At 39.5% G+C, this 24,042-nt stretch overlaps 1 protein-coding gene across 2 annotated transcripts in view; it reads right to left on the minus strand.

Annotated features, from left to right (window-relative positions):
- CADM2 (cell adhesion molecule 2) overlaps positions 1–24,042 on the minus strand; it is a 339,304-nt gene that overhangs the window by 65,550 nt on the left and 249,712 nt on the right. Inside the window, exons 8-9 of one of the 2 annotated variants that reach the window (XM_019528733.1) lie at positions 16,755–16,874; positions 7,376–7,901 (exon numbers count right to left, since the gene is read on the minus strand). In XM_019528733.1, the coding sequence (XP_019384278.1) occupies positions 7,621–7,901; positions 16,755–16,874 (401 nt within the window). In that variant the 3' untranslated portion in view covers positions 7,376–7,620. Of the gene's footprint in view, positions 1–7,375; positions 7,902–16,754; positions 16,875–24,042 lie in introns of those variants that run through there. The other variant, XM_019528734.1, reaches the window with a different exon arrangement.

Genomic DNA, 24,042 nt, shown 5'->3' on the forward strand with positions numbered 1-24,042 from the left:
TAGACCAACTAAGTAGTTGGAAAAAAATGTTTTAGCAAGCTTTCGGGTTTAGAAACCTTTTGTCAGGCTGAGGAAGCATCTGCAGATGGTGTGTGCTCTTTCTGGATGGAATGAATCGTAAAGAAGCCAGAAGCTGGGCTGCATGCAAAATAGGCAGTCAGTGAAGATGTAAATTGAGGAGTCAATGGGTGAGAGACAGGCTGGGGGAAACGGGGAAAAGGAGAAAGAATGTAGCTGATACATAGTGGAGAGGCACCTACTCTGGACACTTTCAAGAAGCATTTGGACCCTGATCTTGTTGGGGTCCTTTGACCCTAGCTCACTTCCTGCCCTTTGGGCACAGGGCTGGACCCAATGACCTTGCGAGGTCCCTTCCAGCCCTAATGTCTATGAATCTATGAATCTAAGAACTGAGAAACTGAAGAGAGAGTGGTTTTTTTGTGAGATATGTGCCCCACAGGTAATTGGGCATTCTTGTCTTTAATAGACTTCCCACGTGTGTTCATTCTAGTGCACAGTTGTTGTTTACCTGCTACATCCATCCCCCTTCCCTCTCCCTTCATGCCCCCACACCTGCCTGTCTCTCACCCACTGACTCCTCAGTTTACATCTTCCTATTGCCTATTTTGCATGCAGCCCAGCCTCTGGCTTCTTTACTATTCATTCCATCCAGGAAGAGCACACACCAACTGCAGAAACTTCCTTAGCCTGATGCAGGGAGTTTAAACCTGAAAGCTTGCTAAAACATTTTTTCCAACTATTTAGTTGGTCTAATAAAAGATATCAGATTTACCCAAAGAAACTTGTCTGCCTTTGTCCTTAGACCAACATAGCTATGACCTATACCACGTGTATACCTGTATAAGTCTCCCAGAAAGATTTCTCAGAAATTTTCACTGGTATGAAATGCCTGAATGTCTGTTCCTAGACTTAGTTAAGAGTTAATATGACTCTAGAAAGTACATAATTAATTTCAAAATTACATGAGGGTCCTATGTATTGGTCATAATGCAGAGCGGCACAATAGCACCTCATCTAACTGAACAGTCTGGTACTAGATCTATGAAGTCAGATTTGATGATAATGCCCTAGTCAGAGAATCTGAAGCCGTTTCTAAGAGCATGATTCAATCCAGTAACAATCCATTTGTATGTTTTGCATCTGGTTCAAAATAAAAGGCAAGCACTGACAGGGTATTCTGAATTCATTAACAGAAGATGCTTCATTTTTATAGTTTTGAACATGGTGCTTGACCTGACCTGTGTCCTGTGAAGATTAGTAACAACAGCAGCAACAAAGTCTTATCAGTAAATAAACTGGTTTCATAAAAAAATCTTGTCAATCTGTTTTTCTGATGGTTCATGACATTGTCCTGCAGAGACTTATATTCCAGCCTTTGTTGTCCAGGTACCTTACCCTTTCAGCCAGGAAGAGAAATCGTATATTAAGGTAAATTGTAACTCTTGATATGGTTTTTTACTCGACAGGTAGTTTTCTATTACAGACTTGCAAGAATTCAGACTGGAAAGAAACCTGAGCATCCTTGATTGAAAGGATTTGATTCATTCTTTTTGAATTCATACTATCTAAATCACAGCAGGATGACTTGTAATCAAAGTTTTTCAAAAAGAACATAAATTTAGGAAAAAGGAAAAGGCCACTGAGCCCATTGCAAGTCATCTTGGTTAACACAGTTCCTCCAGAATAGTATCTCACTTCTTCTTTAATGACCCCAGTGCCTTCAATTCCAAACTTGGCTCAATAGGCTATTGAAAAATTGTATTTCTCTTTGAGTGAAAAGAACTTCCTTGTGTCAGTTCTGAATTTCATTTTTTCACTCTCTTCCATTTATGCTTTCCTGTTCGGCCTTTTATCCTCAGCCAAACAGTGAGTCAAGTGTTATTGAATAAGGTTTTTCCACCTATATTTCTGAGAGAAGATGAGTTGGTAGTTTTTTTCAGATGAAAAAAATATATATATAAGAATTGGGTTGTGATTAGCTATAACCTTCCATGATACTGTACACTTCGAGCTAGATTTCCCTTTATGCTTCTATGTCTTTCTTCTAAATGCTGATAGAGGACATATTTTAAGCTTCCTGTATTAAATAATCTTTTTAAACATGAGGATTAAGTTTATTGCCTTTTCCCCCCTTTCATGTTGTTGGATCTGGTTTTTTAGATATGACAGGCATATTGCAGCATAATATTAGCCTTCAAAGATATTTGTTTTAGAGCTTAAAACTACCAAACCTATTGCATTAGTCTCTCTGCTTTTTAAAATTGTTTTAAATTAAATGAAGAGATTTTTAGACCTGTTTGCTGGCACACTTTACATTTGAATATGGTTTTGAGAGTCTGAAGAAAACCATGCTTTAATTTCTGTAAAAATCTCTTACAATCACTTAAAATCAGGTGTGCCATCAAATGCAGTTAGGGATCAATTGATACGTTTTAGATTTAAGATAATATAAGAAAGCTGCTTGTTTTAATTCCACATGTGATTATTAATATGACAGCTTAGACCCATCCTCAAAGTCAGTCTTAGCAGATTTTCCTTTTATTTTACTGTTCTGGGGGGGTTTTGTGGTTTCAAGTTTTACCAAGGTCACCTTTATCAAAAAACTTGGCATAATTAGCATCAATTTAGTGTTTCACGAAGCTCACATTGGAAGTTATTAACTGTGTTTCAAGTGGAGTGTCAGAAAAAGCGAGGGCAGACACAGTAATGTTTTCGGCTTCAAAGGCACAGCTGATGACTTTAGCTCACTGGTTAGTGAAAAAGACATGCACATTTTTTATTAAAGGTCTTACTATTAAATATGAAGTCTGTAAATCTTTTCTCTTTTCTTCTGTTGTTTCCTCCATTTTCCTTCCTCCTGTCTGTACATTTTCAGACATTAACATTTCACATAACAATGTAAACATGTGATTACCTTAGTTGCCACCTTTCTTAACTATAATGATCCTAAATTATATGGTTTGTCTTTTCGAATAATAATGGATTTCATCAGGATGTAAAAAGTTTGAAATAGGAAAGAACATGCCAAAAATCTGAGATATATAATAAATTTAGAAGTAATTTACAGGTTTTACAAGGTGCTATCTAAAAGTTCACAAAAATATTTCCAGAACAAAAAAAAAAAAAAGAAATATGTAAGCCACACAATTTGATGTATTAAGTAGAGCAACAATGCATAATACCTGTTGTTCCCCTTAAAAGCTCACATTCAAACCAGGCTTGATAAGAACATGAGAGATGCCACACTAAGCCAGACAATCAGGATCTATCTAGACTACTATCAGGTCCCTGCAAGTAGCAGATGTTTTAAAGGAGGATTCAAAAATGGATATGAAATGTCTGTATGTGATTTATGGCCCTCAAAGATACTTTTTAATAGTAGCTTTTCTCAACAGAATCAGCTGATCAGCAAGACTGCAGTCATTGACAGCGTGGCAGTAACTGACTGACAAACTTTAGTAGCAGCCCTGTGGATCCGCTGTTAAGGATAACTGAGGGACTTTGTGACAAGCTTAGCGAATAAGCTCTCAGGTAATGAGAGCTCCCCCTTTGGATTACCATGTGCCACATATTTTGGGAGATACTCAATTACATTCAAGAAACTCGAACTGCATAAATCTCACTTGGGTTCAAGCAATGATGCTAGATTCTCCTTTTTGTAACTTTATATATATATATATATAAATATATATATATAAAAGCCATCTCATGTTGCCTTTATTGAACAAAGAGGTATTACATTACAGATTCATTCTGTTATGTGGCCCTTGGTGGAATGCCCCAACCATTAAGTGGTCTTTCCTGAGGAAAAAAAAAAGTGACCCCAGCTTTAAAGGATTAGAGTACAACCAACAAGAATGTGGAGAGAGTTCCACCTGCTGCCATATCCTCCTATTTTCCAGTAGACATAGTAAATAGATACAAGATAAAAGAAATAAATCCAAACCAGAAACATAAGATGATCTTATTAAGATTCCAAAACTCATGGGTTAATTCCCATTAAATGAAATACAACTGATAATTTTTTAGACAGATTATCATGCCTTTACTCACACAGGCTATAAAGAAAAGAAAATACCAATTGCCAAATAGCACAGTGGAAAAAGGTATAGTGAAAAACAATGCATAAGAGTTAAAAATAGACCAATTAAAATGAGAAGCAAGAAACATATTTTTAACACAGGAGATAATTGAACATTGGATGAAACTGCCAAGGAAAGTAGTGGATTCTCTGTCTCATTAAGTCTTCAGGTCAAGATTGGATATATTTCAGGAAGGCATGTTTTAGTCCAGCACAAGTTACTGACACTTAACACTTGAGTGAAATTCCATGGCCTCAGTGGCATAGGAAGTTAGACTGGCTGACCTAATGATCCCTGATAAAATCACAGGTTTTAATCTATGAATAGTATTGTAAAACATAGGTTGTGGATTTATATCTATGTATTAGGTACTAACTAAAATGAAAAAGAGCATCACAATACCATCTCAATTATGAAGTGAATGTGAAATATATTGCATGTCTCATTTATTCTTTACTATTAGAAATCTCTATACATGAATAACAGGTAGGAAACATTTTGACATGTCAGGTTGGATGAAAATGATCATTACAGATGATAGTACTGCCCTTTACACTCTTCAGTGACTGCAGTTATCAGCAACTGGTGACTTCAGTATTAAAACTGAAAAGACACTGATGATACAAGCTCTTTCCATTCATACCTTAAATGATCTATGTACATGCTATGCTTCTTTACCAATCGCACTTGACATCTAGCCAGAAAGAAATGTAATATGTTGTTCTGCAACCTGTGGTAGGTGAGGTCAACTCTTGTGATAAATTCTGTGAAGGTAATTTTCAAAGAACGATAATTTGTTTGTTGAAAATGGAGCATTGTCTTTTTGATTGACTTTCATTTCAGAAACTCTCCTAGTAACTGTTATGCACTTTAAAATTGATTAGGTCACAGCTTAGGTTAGGAATCTTTGAATTTCCTGAGGATTTAAATTGCAGATACCTTTCAGGAACCCAGCTATGTGAGGATTCAATGGAATATTTACTAGGTCATCAACGTCAAGTATTTTGTGATAGTTACCTAAGAGTGCTGAAGTTTTGGCCAATGATAACCCTTCTGGCAGAAAATCAGGTCTTAAAACTTATGCTTCATTTTCTTAAATGTATGTGCAAAATCCCCTCATATTTGCACATTCCATTCATCTTTTGTTGCAGATTATTTAATAGATGCTATCAAAGAGTTAATGACTCTTTCCAAATGAAGGCTTGCCTTTGAGTAATCAGTCCTTGGCATAGAGGTGTTGCAGACTTTATCCTAGAAATAATTGATTATTTGATGCAGACAGCTGGATTGGTTTGCTCTTGCTGAAGTGTTTCTTCAAGACGAGCAAACTGCTTTCGTGATTGATGGTAATATTATTTTTCCATTCCCTCATGTTGTCAGTAACCTTATGTTGTAATCTATGTTCCACTTGTATTGTCTTCGTTTCAAAGGTAAGCCCTTTGATGTATAGAATGCACCTTCATTTGTGGTTAAACATTAACCACAATCATAGATTAATGATTACAGTGCAATCCCAAAATCATAGCTACAGATATTACCAGAACCAGATTCAGACCCTGCTCCAACCTCCTACAATGTCAACCCTGAAACATGGACACCAGAACCCCTCTGATTGCCATCTATGGCCCCCAGCTTGAACACCCTAGACACATCATTAACGAACTCTAACCCCACTTGTACAATGATGACCATCTCAAGGTAGCCATGGGGGACAAACCTGTTGTGGCTTATATCTAGCACCCCAACCTCAAACCTTGTCTCTCCATCAAGCAGACTATCTAACGCTTATTCTCAGCAAGGCACCAAGCCTTGCAATAGACCCAGATGCTAGACCCCTTCATCAACCCAGACCACATCATCACTGGACCAAATAACATGGGTTATAACAAACAAGGTGCATTCATCTGCTCCTCTACCAATGTCATATATGATCACCTTCTTACAGTGCTCCTCTGCTTTCCACATCAGAATCACAAAATGAATGGACACTAATCTGACATTAGTTCAGAAATACAGAAATTATTGTGGTAGAACACTTTAACCTCCCTGGACATTCCATTGATGACCTTAGAACAGTGTGCTTAAACAACAGAGTTTTAAAAATGAACATGAAACTACAAAACAAGAAATTATCCACCGACTTGATTGTGTTAGACATGGTCCATACAGGGACCCTGGATTCTTATCCCATTACCCAGATCAACTTTTATGACCCTTATATGTCCTTATATTTTAATTGCACTCTTCCCTTCAACCAACCCCCTTTGCCTTTCTCAATACTGCCCTTTCTCCTTCCTTCCTCTCCTACCTTACCCTTTTTCTGTTTTTTGTGTTCAGATCAGTATTTGACAGCTTGCTTTCTGTCCCATCCATAGCATTTAACAAAGTAAGCTGTGCTCTTAAAAGCTTCTCTGATTCAACTGTCTGTAAGGCACACCTTTGCTTATTGTCTGACTTCAAAATAAAACGGCTAACTACTAGGGACGTGAGAAGTGGGTCATATTCAATTCAGATTCAGATTCGGATTTGGCCTGAATCAGGGACAGTAATCTGATTAGTTCATTCAGGTCACTGTCCCCGATTCCATTCAGCCGAATCCAAATCTGAAGATTTGAGGCCAATTCAGAGAATCAGTGATTCGAACACAGAGACATCTTTAAAAGTTGTTTTTACATACCTTGAGGTAGCAGGTGCAGCTCATGATCACTGCAATGTTGGGGTGCATGAAGCATCCCACGGGGGGGCGGCCTCCATGTGGTCAGTGGCGAACCCAGAAGTGGACCGGAAGTACTTCCAGTTCACTTCCAGGTCTGCTGGGGAGTGCACTGGTGGGCTCTTCTTGCCCCCCAGCTCAGCAATCGACTGCAGGGGACCCCAGGTGCACCCACCCCAGACTGAGGAGGCACCAGTCACTGAGCCACAGGGATGCAGGGGAGGCCCTCAGCGTGCTCCCCGGTGGACCCAGAAGTGGATCGGAAGTGCTTCTGGTCCACTTCCGGGTCTGCTATTAAGCACGCCAGGGAGCCCCCCATGCTTCTGTGGGACACTCCATGCACCCCAGAATCGCAGAACCAATGAGCCCCTGCTACCTAGGGGTATGTAGAAAAAACATTTAAAGCTGTGTCTATGTCTGAATCTCTGAATCTCTCCAAATTGATTCAGAGGGTTCCGATTTGATTCAGAGAGATTAAAGGGTCCCCCAATTCCATTTGGAGATTCACCACTGAATCAGGCTGAATCTCTGCCGAATCAAATCAGGGACCAAAGCTTTGCAAAGCCCTACTAACTACCTCTCTCAGATCTTTTTGAATTTGAAAGATGCTACTTTTCTATCTGCTGGTCTTAACAGTGTCAGCTTGGAGAAGTTGAAAAGTTAATTCTATTACTAAGAGTTACTTCTGGGATGACACCCTAATTAAATGTTTCTGAGGAATGAATAATCTATTTCCCTTAGATGGGCCCTAAGGACTCATAATCATTTGGAAAACTTCTAGAGGTATTTGGTAATCTGAAACTTTTACTGAAAACCTGTGGAGCCACTGAAGGCAAAGACAAATAAGGATGTGCAGATATGATTAGATGAGAAAATTCCCTTGAGATGCAGTATAGATTTTAGCACATTCATTATAGATCTATTGCTTTGTCTCAATACAAGAGGAGAAGGACGATCTGGGATTTTTAGTCTTTCCCTCCCCTGTATCTCTAGAATAGGCAACAGATGCAAGGTAACTCTTCTGCTGAGAGAAACAGAAGAGTACTGTAACCATCTTTGAGGAGTCAGGGAAAACAGGCAGGTATCTGTGGAAAAAGAGACAAAGCTGCAAATAATTCTACTTCTTTTTTATGTTAAGGTACAATTATTTAGGAACTTCTGTATAAGAGTTTGATGTCTCCTACTGCTGCTAGAAGGGCGGCTTAGTCTTTTATTTTAGCCTTGGATCTCAGTTCCCTAACGTTCTATATATATTGGGCCTTTTCTGGATTGAGCTTGCTGCTAATATTGTGTTTTGCTATATAAAAGTTTGATTTTACAGATACGTTAACTACTTTATATCTGTGGCTGTAATATTAAAAAGCTAATTACTATCTGTGTTCACACAAAAAGATAAGACAATTACAATTTTTATGTTGTTCTAACATATTTTTTTCCAATTTTAATAAGCACTTAGTGATTTACCAACCTTGCCATTTTCCAGGAGACCTAGGCATATTCATCCTAAACCAAGGATATGGATAGATCTTCAAGCTGTGACCTTTTTTCCCTAAATAATGTGTATAACATCTTTACTATGAGACTACAACCATGGATTCATAACTTATAATAATAATAATAACGATATTTTAATATTGCCTCATTTTTACCCCAGGGTCTTTTGCTTTGTTGGAAGGATGCATTGAGAATCTAGATATGTCAGATGGAGACTTTGGATACAAACAAGCATTACAATTAGATTGACCTAATCAAGGTTAGGTGGATCTAAATGCCCAATCATGCAGACATTCACAAGACTTAAATCACCTGAAAAATGACCTGCTCATTTTTAAGGGGCTATTTTCAGCAACCCCCCTCCCCCAGACAGGAAGCTCCTCTCCCTCCTCCCAACTCTGTAACCCCTACCCTGGATCTGCCAGTCCCTTCCTCCACCCCAAGTTACTTATAAAGTAGTATATAAAATAACTAGTTGCATTGTAAGTTGTACAACAAAACTTCTTTTAACATGAGACAATGATTGCTCTATTTATTATTAGCAGTGGGTGTGAGCAAACATACAGAAGCTATCTTTCAGATATAAGCCTTTCCTTATCTCAGGCACTGTTTAACAATGCTAGTCTCCTTTCTTCTTGTATGTGCTATGACTCTCATTGCTTTGTGGTTTATTTCTCAGTCGATATCTCAAAGTGCTGAGGTACATTAATCAGATCATGAGGAAGAAAAATGAAGGCACAAGCGAAGAACTGGTAATACTGAATATTATTCTGATATCAAAAGAGCTGGGAAATGGAAGCACTGCCCAGGTAATTCTTACAGTTTAACTTGCTTTAATGAAACAGGTGCTCTAGTCAATTTTCATTCTCATACAAACAGCAAGATAAAAAAGAAGGGGGGGAAAAGAAAATGAAAGTAATATAATTTTCCAGCTCTGATTGTTGAATTTTTCTATGATAAAATAAAAATATTCACATTTAATTTAAACTAAACCAAAATGATCAAACCCTCAATAACTTCCTTAATCTACTGTAAACCATTTTTAAATTTAGTTCAACAGATCTCATTTAAGCAGCCTTCCTCTTTATACCAGAGCCGAAAAACAAAATAAGTGAATTGCAGCAAGGCATGGAGGTGCAGTGAAATTTTAAAAATGTTCATTGACTTTTTAGGCACCTTGAATATTAAACAAACTCTGGAACTTCCTAGTGCAGCTGCCTAAGAGAAGCACAGTATCCTCTGTTATGTGCAATGACTTTTGGAGATGTTTTTAGGCATTGCTATATAAAGCTTTGAACATTGTGGCAGGATCATTTCACAAGTGAGTCAGTCGAGACTGAATCACCCAGATAGAAGCAGTAAAATTGAATATATTAAATAACAGATTTCTCTCTTTCACTGTCTGGATGTTCACAGAATATTAATTTTCCCCTGTTTTTTTCTTTTGTTTATTTATTTCTTTTCAAATCTTTAACATTTTAAACCAAATTTACAAAGGTTCTCAAGATCTATTTATTTTGCCTTGCCAGGTCAGAAAAATATTTAGCTACAGCAAAAAGAGAATATTAAAAGTATGTGTGCTGGGAGCAGGGGGGAGGGGAGGGGGAGGGCAATTATTGGTGAAATACACAACCAACCATAGGCTGATTTTATGTGCATCCATTTATGAAACCATTGAGAAACAGATTTCCTCCCCACAACAAATAACTCTGTGGTGCTCTTACTTGTGTTGGCTTCTAATGCCATCCAGCAGTCATTAAGGTTATGGACAGAAGCTGCATGTAAACCAGTTTAAGTAATCAGAAACTGGTTTAAACCTGTAACAGAATAGATGTTCAGTGCACATAAACCAGTTTCAAAATGGCTGAAACTGGTTTAAGATAATAAACCTGGTTGAATGTAGTATCAGACTTAACTGATTTAGGTCAAACTGGTTTATGAAACTTCTGTTCCAGACCCCTTCCTGATTCAAGTTAAATCACAGTCCCCCAGCATCCCAACATTTTGCAGCCCTGGGCTGGACTGGGCCGTGCTGCAACAGTGAAGACTGGCTCACTTGCCTCCCCAGGCAAACCCCTGCTGGGGTATGGGACCAGGGTAGAGGGTTAAACTGCCCTTCCCCTGACTACAAAGCTGTCCTGCCCTGCCCTGCTTACTTAGTATTGGCTATGACTGTGGACTACAAATCCCAGAGGCACCTGGAAGAAGGAAGAGGAAGTGATGAGTAACCTTGCAGAGTTCTGCTGCTGTAAGTAAGGACTGCAAATCCCAGAGGCCTTGGGGGCAGCAGGAAGAAGAAGCAAACACACAGCCTATGCTGGCTACATGCCAGGGTGCCATGCTCAAGGGCCAACCCCTCCCCCAGGTTCTTACTTGAGCCACTTCAGGCATGTGGCTGTGTTTCCTGAATCATAAGTGAATGTCTGTTCATTTGCTTATTGGTTTAATCTTTGCAGCTTAGGCTATAACAGTGAAGAATGCCAGAATACAGGAAGGTCAAGATCTCTATCTCTCTTCATTCCTCTGGCCACACTTTCCCCCATAACTGTAAATAGTTGATAAAGTCCCTGCTATTCCAGTTCTTTTCACATATATGGGATTCTTCATACATCTGCCTGGACTGCAACTGCCTCAGGGTTTTGTCCTTATAAATAATATGAATTTAATTTCTAAACACACACTATGCACACACTGTGTATTTCTCTCTTTCAGTTCTCCAGGTCTGTGGTTTCCAAATTTAGTTCATGGACCATGTCTCATCCATGAAATCACAGTCTTATCTGTGAAATCCGTATCCCACCAGGTTGCTCATGGCTAGGTAATTTTTTCACTTAAAACTTAGATGATAAGAGTATATGATGGCCTAGGAGACATTTTGAAAGCTGACATGGGGCCAATGCTCTAAAATGTTTGAAAAACACTGGTCTATATTTCTTTATATTGAATATTTGGGTCGCATTGGGTGCATCTACACATGTAATTAATGTGAAGCAAAAAACTTTGGAGCAATTTGAACCAGAGTAAGCTACTCCCAGATGCAGTATCTACATGTGAACCTGGGACAGCTGCAATTTGAGCTGGGGTGGAGCAGACCTGGACTGGCAGGAGGTATGGGGGGTCAGGGTCAGACTCCAGGTGGCAGCATCGAGTGGCAAAGAGGCTTGCTAGGGTGCTGAAAGTGTGGAGTTGTGAAGTAAGTAGCTGGCTGGAGTCTGGCCCCCAGCTGGCTGGGCTGACCAGGTGCAATTTACACCTGTGGTTATCATCTACATGCATGGTTAAGCACAGTAAATTATCCCAGTATAAGATAGTACTGTCCCCAGCAATACTATCTTACTGCAGTGTTGCTTAATCTATTGCAACCTATGAACACTGCACGTGTACACAATGACGCTTTACTCCACAGCTCATTAGTTTACTCTGCAGTTAAGTGCATGTGTAGATGTGGCCATTATGTAATTTATACCTGAACATAGTTGATAGGCTTTAAGACTTCCTGGGCAAATTTATAATGAAGATTTCTCTTTCCCAACATCAGATTTGCTCTTCCAACTTATGTGTAATGCATAAGCAAGAAAACCTCATTAACTCATACAGGATTCAGCATCAAGGCAAATATATATGGATATGCACATCTAAGTGAATGCAATATACTTAGGCAGGGATTATATTAAATATAATGTTGATCCAAATACATTTAGTAATCTTATTTTCATATTGCTTTCTGTTCTGTAGGTAAATAAAGACAACCTGAAATCACAACACTTTGATGTCAATTGTTTGTCTTTTTTTTAATTATTAAAGAATCCATGAGGTATGACAGGGCTTTCCAATTTCAGTATGACTGGGGACACACATGGCACTAGCGTGCTGCACATAACAGAGGCTACACCGTGGGGGGCCTCCTGGGATTCTCCTCATTGTGTGGACTGTGCAAGTGACATGTAGTGACCACTTCCTGCTGTGGCCATTACTTGTGTCAGGGGGCTCTGTCAGGGTGCCAGCAGGCCACATGCTGGCCCTTCAGAGGCCACTAACAGTTCACGGGCTGCCACTTGGACATATTTCTAGATTCAACACTACTTCAATGACCTATGAATTTTATGCCCCAATGTATTTGGATTCTTACTGGGTTAAGAAACAGAAATGCCATGGAAAAGCTGAGTTACATGGTGTCGCTTGCATGGCTTGAAATAACGAAATACAGAAAATCTTGCAAAAAGGTAATACAGGTCCAAAAGATTCAGTAGATTTGATGAGGTTCAGGCAAGTATTGGTAATTTGTAGAGTCTTGTTTGAACTTATCCATCAAACCTTTAGAGGTGTGCTCCATACTGGGCTTTTCTGTGGCTCTGTCTGGGGAGTTTGTTCCCCAGTCAGCTCCTCAGCTCTGTAATCACAGAGCTGGGCAGGGAACAGGCTTCCCACCCAACACCTGCAGTAAACTCCCAGTGCCAGCTCTGAAACTGTGGGGCTGGTGCTGGGAGATCTTTATCGCTCAACACCAGCTCCATGACAGCAGGGCCTGTGCTGGGAGATTCTTATCTGCCAGCTCGAGACCTGCAGTTGTGGAGATTGAGCTGAGAGATAAGGATCTTCCAACCCGAGCACCATGACCACAGAGCTGGCATTGGGAGATAAAGATCTCCCAGACCTGCCCTCTGCTCCCTGACTGGGATGGCAAACTGCGGTCAGGGAGATCAAGATCTCCCAGGTTCTGCTCCTTGATCATGATCTTGGAACAGGGAGCTTGGAGCTCCCTGCTGCCTGTGCAGGGTCACCTGGGCTCTAATGGAGAAACTCACCCTGGCAGCAGGTGCTCTCTGACCCCAGAAGCTAATTTCCCACCCCCTGGTGGCCGGATGACCATAGATGAAAATAGTTACTGCACAGTAAACTATGCTACTTCACTGTAAAGTATCTCATGTAGGCACGCCAGTGTTTCAGATGTGCTAAAACCAGAATACTGCAGGCAGGAGGCTCAAGAGGTTTTCTTAACTATTCCTCTGCACTGAGGTAATATCAAATATACCACCTTTTTTAGACAGCTTGTTTCAGTGCTTCAGCACCTAAACAGTTATAAAGTTTTTAATATCTAACCTCATTTTTCTTTGCTGCAAAGTAAATTAATTCTTTCTTTCTTCTAGCAGACATGGAGAACAGTTGATAACTGTCCAATTCATAAGAACCTTTTACATATTTCAAAACTTTCATTTTGTTGATTTTAGACTATTTCTAATTTATTAAGATAATTCTGAATTCCAATATGCTTTCAAGCTCTCACATCTTAATGTTATCTACAGATATTATACATGTCCTCCCTACTCCATCGTCACACTCATTAATGAAATATAGAAAAGAACTGGACCCAGAACACACTGAAATGACCTCTTAGTTTTAAAGGATGCTTATTAATAGTTTCCTGTATGTGCCATTTTTCAACCAGCTATGTACCAAACTTTTGAATTCATCTTGACTATAAATCCCTATTTGCTTATGAGAATATTATGTGGGGCAGTGTCTAAAGTTCTACTGAAGTCAAGTATCTATGGCTCACACTTTTTCCACTAAGTTAGCTAGGTGATCATTCATCATCATTGTAAAAGCATTAACCACCATTGTAAACATTAATCATCATTGTAAAAGCAGAGTTAGATTAGCTTGACCAGCTTTGTTCTGGAAAAATCCATGCTGGCTGTATTTTTATCACTTTCTTTTCCTCTAGGTGTTAAAGTTGGACTGACTAGTCTATAAATCTCTAGGTTCTCCCTTCAGTTTATTTTAAAGATAGGCAAAACCAGTGCCTTTCTCCAGTCCTCAGGAACATCACCAGTCCTCTGAGTTCTTAAAGACAACTGTGAATAGTCCAGAGATGGTTTTCATTAGTTTCATAAATACTCTAGGATGAGTTTCTTCGGACAACTTCAATACATTTAACATAGCTAAATATTTTTATACTGCTTTTTTTCTCCCCTTTTCTCTGGCATCCCAAGCCTATTAATTTTTTGCGTGTGTTAAACATTTGATCACAGTCACCTTTTTTGTAAAGACTAAAGGAAGAAACTAACATTTCAGACTTTGTTTCATCTTTTAAATGAGTTAAATAAAGGACCTATATTTTCTTCCTCAAATTTCTAATGTATTTACAAATCTTTAACTTAGTGTCTTTTATACTTCTTGCTGGTTGTAATTCATTTTGAATTTTAGTTTTCTGATTACATCCCTACATGATTCTGCTATCTCTATACACTCTTACTCATTGTTAGTCATTGTACTCTTTTTCCCACATCGTGTATGATTTATTTTTAATTTCTCAAGCCCACAAAGAGATAGATACTGATGCAACTACACTGGCCTCTTATTAAGCTTTCTATCTTTTCCCTACATGAAGATAGTTTGCTATTGTCTCAGTAAACATCAGCTTTCCTGTACTTCTTTTTCCTCTTTAGAATTGCCTTCCAAGAAAGCCTTTCTACCAGTCCCCTGAATTTGCTTTTCTGAAGACCGCTGTTCTTATTCTGCTTTTCTCCTTCCAACATTTTCTAAGAATAATGAACTCTATCATTTTGTGATCACTTTCATCCAAATTACCTCTCACCTTTAGATTTTCAGCTAGTTTCTCCCTGCCCTTCTAACATCAGATTTAATACTCTATTATATACTAGAACTGAAGCTTAGAAGAATGTTTTCTCCTGACTCTATTCCATTACATGATACACTTGAACAATCAAAATTAGCACTTCAAGAAGCCAGAGAGAGAGTGAGCTTCTACAGTATAATATCTTAAAAGATAACAGTATGCCTATATAACAATGGTAAATATACAATTTCTAAACTGTATCTCAGTTATTACAGCTTCAGAATAACAACAAGAGCATAAAGCATACTTTTACACGTGCCCCGATACATTCTGATTAGATTCGTGAGTCTGCTGGAGTGTTCTAATCAGAACACTCCAGCATGCTGCAGCATCTTTTATTCAGCATTCCCACATTTCAAAATGGCAGACGAGGTGCTTTAACTAAAGCTTGTTGAATACTGAATACACAAGATGCTGCAGGCTCCGGAGAGTCGCTAATTAAAACACCGCCACCCCCACCCCAGAGCATGTGTACAGGTACCCCAGGGCAATTTCCAAACATCATAAGCTAACCTTAAAAATAAAAATGCCTTGGCCCTCAAAAAGATAGGATGATTAGTCACATTCCCTAAAACACATTTCTTTATACTGAACATGTTGCTGATCACTATCATGCTGCAGAATGTTCCTTCTATAGGAAACTTCCACTTTCTAACATTCCACATTTCAAACTAGTAGATGATCAGCTGGCACTTGGCTGCTGCTGTTGTTTACATTTCCCTTTGTTTCAGTTGGTAAGCATTCTTGCAGTGTTTTCTCCTATCTCTTCTCATTAAGAAAGTGACATATTTTCACTCTACCCAGCACTGTTTAATAAATAAAACCATATTTTAAGATTTTAGGCTGGTTTAATTTCATGCAAAGGTCATAGTACTAAAATATGAATTTACTCTTAATGAAATCACTACTGATACTATTGTCTGGCAGGTCTAAACTTTATACAACAGACACGTTCGAGAAAATATCCTATTCTTCCAAGGCAGACAGTTCTTCATGTATTTATCATGACAAGGCTTCTAGAGGGAAAGGTTACTAAAACTTTGTCCTGGCTTTTCTGAGAGGTTTATAGCTTATTATAGGGTTATGTCCTTGGAGTATTTAAATGTATTTCCTTCTCCTTTAGTCATCAGTGCCTCCTTCCACTTTTGACTTGGAGGTTGCCTCTGTTTTAAAAACACACTAAGACTGCTCTTTAGTGAGAGAAGATATTAATTTGTGAAATATGACACATATTATGACACATACATATAGAGTATCCACAGTATATGGGACCAAATGAATCAAAACCAGCCTTGGAGCTATCCCGGAGAGGACAGAACAGTACAAGGACAATTTTCTTAAAATACAGTTTTAGGAAGATTAAGACAAAATTAGAATATTAACAAGAGTGAAATAGCATGATCTCCATTTTATATCAAGTGAGATTACTTCTACAGCAATTGCAAGCCTAAGATATTTACCTTGCTTAACACCAAAATTAATTAATAAACTATGTTTATTTTAAAATACTATATTTTTAACATTAAATTTAAAACATTAAAAAGGACAAATGTATACAGGTAAGGCACCCTGCCAAAGTTTACATACATATCACTAGAACAAGAATGATCAGTACTTTAGTAAGCCCTTTTTTCACCACATTAACTACTGTCATGTGGATTACTTTTACTTCATACAAGCACATCCTGAGTCAAAATGTTCAGATTTTATCTTTAGCATTTCGATTCCCTTTAAAGAGTTTTAAAACCTAGAATATCCTATTTGTAATGTGTTTCTCAGGCCATAACAAAGAAGTATACTGTACCTCTGGTGCTGATGGCTGTTGCCGATGGGGCTGTGCTGGTTGTTAAGGCTACAGTGGTTGTGACTGTTGCAGTGGTAAGGGAGGGGATGACAGTGGTGGGAAGCAAAGTGTTGGAAACATCTGGTGAGTGGAAAAAAATATAAAATAAAATCATATCATGCTAACAAAGGAGAAGCATAACAATGGTTCAAATTGTAAATACAAGTATGTAGAAAAAATGTATAAATTAAAACATGATTAACACAGATTATTACAGGGACAACACTGTACCTGTACTTGAAATTCTTGACATTATATCACTCTCTGTTTTTATAATCAAACTTCCAGGGGCCAGAATGTAAAACATTGTTAAAATGATAACGTTTCCAAGGATCAGGAGAGTGAATATTTAAGTGACAAGAATCCATTTCTTCACTGAGCCATTTTAAATGTCTCATATAATAGAAACCAAATATAGATGAAACATGCTGTGTCAGAGTGGGAGATGAAGAAAACAACGCTAAAATAAATAGACACATGTTAACGAGAAATGGCTGTATGTTAAACACACCCACTTTCAGACAGACTCAATGGAAGGAAAAAGGGGAAAATTGCTACTAACTCTAAAAGCCACTTTTTTCAGTTTGCTTGTCTTCTTCCCACACATTTAAGATAGTTGTCTGCTGTGATTCAGAGCACAATACATTTCAAAATCCTTACCTTGACTAGCTGGCAAAGATGTATTTTAATTATCATTCATATCCATAAGTATCTAATAACCCCCACTATATTTCATCTGGAACCCAACATTTGGGAAAATCATTACTTTTATTTCTACATGGATGTGCAGAAGGGGTGCAAAATAAGTTTACAAAATCTCTGTCTCTATGTCATCTTCCATGTAAATACACTAAATGCCAAATGCAATATCAACCCGTAACCAAAATTCTTTGAAAGGAAGATTTTAAATAAATGGAAGGCAATAAATGGATATATCAAAAGTATTTGGATCTGCACTACCTAATCAATAAAGATCAGGGTTCTCGGTCTAGGAACAGACCGTAAATAAGAAAAGAGGAAGAAAAAGAGAGAGAAACACTTTAATAAGGAACTTAAAAGCATCTGGCACAGATCACCTACACCACACTTTTGATGCCCTTATGGTGAACAATATCCATGTTCCCCACACAGCATCTCTGAGTTCACTGGGGTCGCTTTTGAAGCAAGATGTAACTCACTGTAGTTAAGAGATCAGAAACTGGCCCACAGTCTGTCTTGTTATGTTGCTGAAAGAGATTTAACTGATGATAATTGCCACTGAGCATCATTACTTCCTAGTAATGTCACTGGGAATAGAGGGAGCTCAACTTTTCATAGCTTTTGGCCTTAAGGGAGAGACAGTTCAAGAACAGGTTTCTTAAGTTCAGCATTGACTAATTATCATCCTTAGTTTTGATTTAATGTGCTTGCATTGTTTTCAGGCTGGATGACAGATTGTTTTGCCATTTAAAATGTTTCCCTGTCATTCTGTCAGTTAACACCTATGAGTCACCCAAAATTTTCTCTGTTCATCTGCCTACGATGTAGAGCACCATTATTCTTTGCAGAATCTGTACTTGCAGAATTTTCCACTTCGGAAGCTATCAGGTAACTGCATGAGATCACCCTTTCATCTTTTGTGCACTGATGTTTACACCTGTTCTCCAGTAGGAAATATTCCCGAGCTAGCAAAATTAAGACAGGCTTTTCAAAAAGACAGTGTAGTCACATTAGTCATTAAGAAAAAAATGGTAATACTGCCTGGAGTGTGACTGTCATGATAATTAAACAGAACTGATTTTAACGAGCATTATAAATGAATGAACATGCTAAAAAAATACATGCTTTGATTAATACAATTATTTCCCCCCAAAAGAAACTTTTTTTTAGACAAGCATTTTGGGAAAAAAGTAATTTCAAATAGGATAAAAAAAAGCATAATGTATAGAATTAGTGCAAAGAATGATATATTGAAAAAATGCTGCATTTCCACCTTATATATAGAAGTTAGTTACAAAACTTACACTTGCTGTGGTATGATATCTCAGTACTACAGGATGTAGCAAATGGCAATAGCTAACTTTTGTCAATTGCATTTATACTTTCTACTAAACTTGTTCACAATGTTCCCACATTGCTCTATTGAGATTACCATGTACTATTTGTTACCCATGGATTCAGGAGTCCTTCATATGTTAGTTCCTCCTACAGTCTGAAAATGTCCTTTCAATCTTTCAGATTTAAAAAGTACATCCTTCTTATATCCTAACTATATAACTAATCCTTGTTACTTAACATTAGGACACTTCAATGTTACAATATTGATGGAATAAGGTTAATAAAAAATATTAACTCTAAGGTTATTAATTGCTGATCCCACAGAGAAAAAAACCTAAAATTTAGATTATTAAAAAATTAGTGTCCAAAACAAGATATCCAGGCTCTGAGACACCAAACAAACTGGCAGATTACCAGACTAAAAACTCAAATTAATGTACAAATTAATAAAGTAAAAATAAATGCACAATGTTGACTTATTCTTGCTTTTTCTTATAACAAAATACATCAACAGTTGATTAGTTGTGCCCATTCTTTGCAGTTACTGGAAGAATGCAACTCGAATGCTGAATTAGCGACCAGGAATGAGACTAGATGAAGAGAAGATACGTTATTTATTTACAGAAATACTCAGGTACATCTCAATCTTCTCAAGATTCTAGAAACATCTAGCTCTTGCTGATAATGTTCACCAGCTTTGCATGGTATTCTCACTTATTTAGTACATCAATACTCATATTGCACAGTAAGGATACATCTAAAATATTTGAGGACCCCACTAGGGGGTGACCTGAGAGAGCTTTGCACTTCATACCCATCTTAGGGTGTATGGAGTGGGTGGGGTGTGTTTCACTATATTGCCTGAGCATGGGTCTCTGACATGTATACATGTTTTCATTTTCATACTAGAAACTAAATATCTATTTTTACAGAAAGTGAAAATGACTCATTTGAAAATTCTGTAGGCTGCATTTTGTCCGCAAATCACAGCATAGCTGTGATGAAGAATAACATTTGCAGAAGTATTTCAGTCCTAAATTCAGTTTACTCTCAAGTAAGCTACTCGAAAATAAATGCTCTTGGACAACTCTCTACACAAGCAGGGATGCAGAAGCACATTTGCTGCTCCTAGAGGCAGAATGCTCCCTCTCCCTATGGCCATGCAACTGGCTCTTGCAGCAGCCAGGGGGAGCTCTTGGCTCTCCCTTGGTGCTAGCCCAGGGACCAGGAGACAGCTGCCTCTTGGCAGGGGCTGGGACATTGCCCCTGCCCTGGAAGCTGCCTGTTGCCAGGAATGCTCTGCCACCAAAGCCTGGGTGGGGACAACGTCCTTCTGCCCCAGCAGCAAGGAACTCCCAGCCCCAACAGTGATCACAGGGATGGGAGATCCTTATCTACCAGCCTGAGCCCCATCGCAGGGATGGGAGATCTTTGTCTCCTACCACCATCCCTGAGACTGCAGAGCTAGCCCTGTGACCACAGGCAAGGGTTGCATAGCCCATCCTGGCAGCAGGCAGCTCCTGGGGCAGGGAGCAATCTTCCGTCTCCTGCTGCCCTGGGGCACATTTGCTCCTAGTCAGATGTCTACATGTACACTACTGCAGTTACCAATCATGAGTAAATTTAATACTTGCATTTGCAGGTAGCAAATTTACTTATGATTACAGCCAACTACTGTGCAGTAAGCGTTTGCACGTGTAGATGAGGACGCGTACCGTGCAGTAACTAGCTCTACTGCTCAGTAAAGTGTTTCATGTAGACATACTCAGTGTGTTTTTAACTTGATAAATTGAAGTCTACTGCTTTACATGTAGGCAACAGGTAACAGTATTTTACGGTTTCTGGTTCTGGACGACTAACTTGTGATTTCTTTAATTTTTAGGACACAAATATATTTCTTAATTTCTCAAAACATTAAAAGCTACCTATTTATGTCTATGTAGAGACATTAAATCTTAGAGTTCCACTATAAAAGAGATTAGATAGTACTTCCCTATTCTTTTGTCAGCAAATATCTTAATAGAATAGATTTGTGTCTCTCTCTTGAGCAAAACAGTGTTTGAGTTAGACTTTCCTCAACTTGCTGACCCTGGAATTTTCTAGCAAGAGGTACAGAAGGCCTTCTTGTTCAACCAATAATATGATTTTGTTGTTGTTGTTGTTATAAATCTCAAGCTGGGGTCATTATGACCATGTCAGGTTACAGAGTTTGGGAACATTTTTTAACTAAGAATCATGTCTGAGGGCCAGAGTGGTAGAGTGGTTAAGATGCCTTCCTGCAGTTCCAGAAGTTTGAGTTTGAGCTTCATTCTGTTCCTAACCAACCCAGGTATGGAGAATTCATTCAGGCTGGGAGTCACAGACCACATGCAGACATATGTGATTTGTGGCATCACAAACCTCTTTTGTAGTGTCACAAACTGCTTGCATCGCATGTTAAACTGTGTATGGCACTGCTAATTTGTAGCAGGGGGACAACATTTGCTACCAGGATTTCCCAGTAGCAAAAAAGTACCCTGGGGGAAAAAAAGCAGCACATAGTACATGAAAATAGTGTGCACCAGTACAAACACAGAGACAGGGGAGTAGGTAGCCCAGGAAGTTGAGTGGCTAGCTAGAGCACAGTGTACCTCAAGACAGGGGAGCAGGAAACCCTGGGCTGGCTGCTCCCCTGTCTCTACAGGCTGCTCCCTGGTTAGCTCGAGTGCAGGGTCTGCTGGGCTGTAGCTGGCTGGGCCACAGCACATGGAGCCTGGCTGGGAGTCAGGAAGAACTGGACATAGGCAGTTTGCCCACTGCAGGACAATATGTCTCACAACAAGGGACATGTGTAGGGGTGTGTGCTGGAGCACAAGTAAGCAGGACAAACTTGTGCCACTACTATTTGTGCCACTGCAAGCTCACACCCCTGCTCATCTGGATACAGCCACAGATGGCCAGACATATATGTCATTTCCAGGTTACTGCTGACTACAGAAGCTTAAAGCACATTAGCATGATGGACCTCCTAGTCTCAGGCAGTCGGGACTGATCCAAACTCAGTCAAAGCTATACATGACTATAGTAAATATCATGTAGTAAACATGCATGACTATGTTACTAAAATTTGATTCCTCCCTCTACTACCACTGAGTTGGAATATGTTCTATTACTTAATTTATTCAATTTATACTTGTATAGTTGGTTAACTAATATTTTATTGATTAATGCAGATATGTATGCAGCCCAATACTGTACTTTTTAAAATAAAATATTCCTTTTGTAAAAATGAACACACTGAGCTCTAACAATGTCATAGTTCTGCATAATTTACCTGTGTTTTTCAAAGATACAGTGCAACAAAGGAGAACAAAGATTCCTTGTCATTAATTGGAATGAGGTACTTATTTTAGAACTTCCTTCATCACCTACTGTAATACCCTTGCTACTGCTAAAATACAGCAAACTTAAAGAGCTTGTAAAGAACTAAACTGTTAAAGATTTATGGGCAAAAATTGTGCCATTTGTCACATACTGGCAGGCTGTGACTTATAGTTCTGTGGGGGCCAACCTTTTTTGGCTGGCATGCCCCATGTTAGCTCTGTACCGTCCTGAGTGCCACTTCAATCTCCATCCTCTGCCTGATCTCCTGCTTGGATTTCTGCTTCCTGCACTGTCTGCTGCCTGCCCCTCCCTGATCTACTATGTGCCATACACAAAGGCTGCCCATGCCACTTGTGGCACTTGTGCTGCAGGTTGGCCACCCCTACTCTAGTCTCTGTTTTACTATAGAAATATATTCCTATAAATTGTATAATACAGTAGAACCTGGCTACTTTATAGAGTTAGGTTCCCTACCTGCCAGCAAATGTGAGGGCTTGTGAACCACCACAGCTGCAGCAACCAGATGCATGGTGTGCTGAGGAGCTTCAGCTGCTTGCTGGAAGAAGGGCCACTTCACTGAAAAGCTATTTTGGACTGCTGATGAACTGGAGAAATAGGCCATTTGAAGTAAAAGCTGCAATGAACAGCTGAATAGCTTGTATTTAATTCAGCTATCCATTGTGAATTAAGTGGTGTGAAAACCAACCAGTTTCAAACAGTAGAACCTGGATAGGCTACATCATACCATTTAAAATAAATTGGTCTTATCAGGGGTTTTCAACCTTTTTGGATCAGTGTACCCCCTGCAGCTGGACCCCCAGAGCCAACCAGGCAGGTGGTGCCTATGTGGCAAAGTAGGATGGTACGTGATAGTGCTCTGTCCCTGCCCACCCACCTGTAACCCCCTAGTGCCTTTTCAAGTACCCCCAAGGGTACACATACCCCCCTGGTCACTTGGCAACCCCAGGGTCATATTATCAAACTGAGTAATGGTCCTTTGTACCTCTTGGGAGCTATAGAGGTGCCACAGCCTAACTGCAAATGCCCAGAAGAGAATTCCTTTATCAGTGGGGGGACTCTCTTTTCTTGCATTAGTGTCATTGTCAGGTGGCTGTAGTACAGAGAAAGGAAGTGGACCTTCTTCCATTCACTGCTTTAAGGAGTTCCTCAATATGTACAGATAAAGGTGTGATGGAATCTAATGTATGATCCACACAGCTGCACCTCCTGCCATGCCACACATATTTGGTAGGAGGTGCTACGTGTAGATCACACATTAGATCCCATCATGCCTTGTTGCTTATCTGGGGCTCCCCCTGCACCAGCAAGATGCAAGCTTCCCCAGTTGGGAGACCAGGTCAGATGATGGGGCTCCCTGCTGTAGGGGTTCACCATACTCCCATGGCTGGAAGCCCCTACAGCTAACCCACGCTTCTAGCCATAGGAGTGCCCTGGAGGTTCCTGCACCAGGGAGATTGCAGCTGCTATGATGCCCCAGCCATGGAGCACCCCATGCTCCCCCATAGCTGGGAAACTGCAGCAGCTGTGGTCTCCCAGCCATGGGTGTGCATGGAGTGCCCCCATGGCTTAGAGAACCCAGCTGCTTCAATCTCCCAGCAAAAGGGGGGTGTGCCCTCCCTGGCTAGGAGATTGCAGCTGCTGTGGTCTCTCAGGTGTCGGGGTGCATGGGGCCCCTGTGGCTGAAAGCCCTGTCAGCTGGAAGCTCCCAAGCTCAGGCATGCACATGGGCCCTCCCAGCTGAGAGCTCCAATCACCTGAAGGGGATTCCAGCCACAGCAGTGCCTAGCCACACATTCAATTAGTGGCGGGATAGGAAGTAGTTTCAAAG

The sequence above is a fragment of the Crocodylus porosus genome, unplaced genomic scaffold (assembly GCF_001723895.1).
Source record: "Crocodylus porosus isolate Cpor-Errol unplaced genomic scaffold, CroPor_comp1, whole genome shotgun sequence".
Lineage (NCBI taxonomy): Eukaryota > Metazoa > Chordata > Crocodylia > Crocodylidae > Crocodylus > Crocodylus porosus.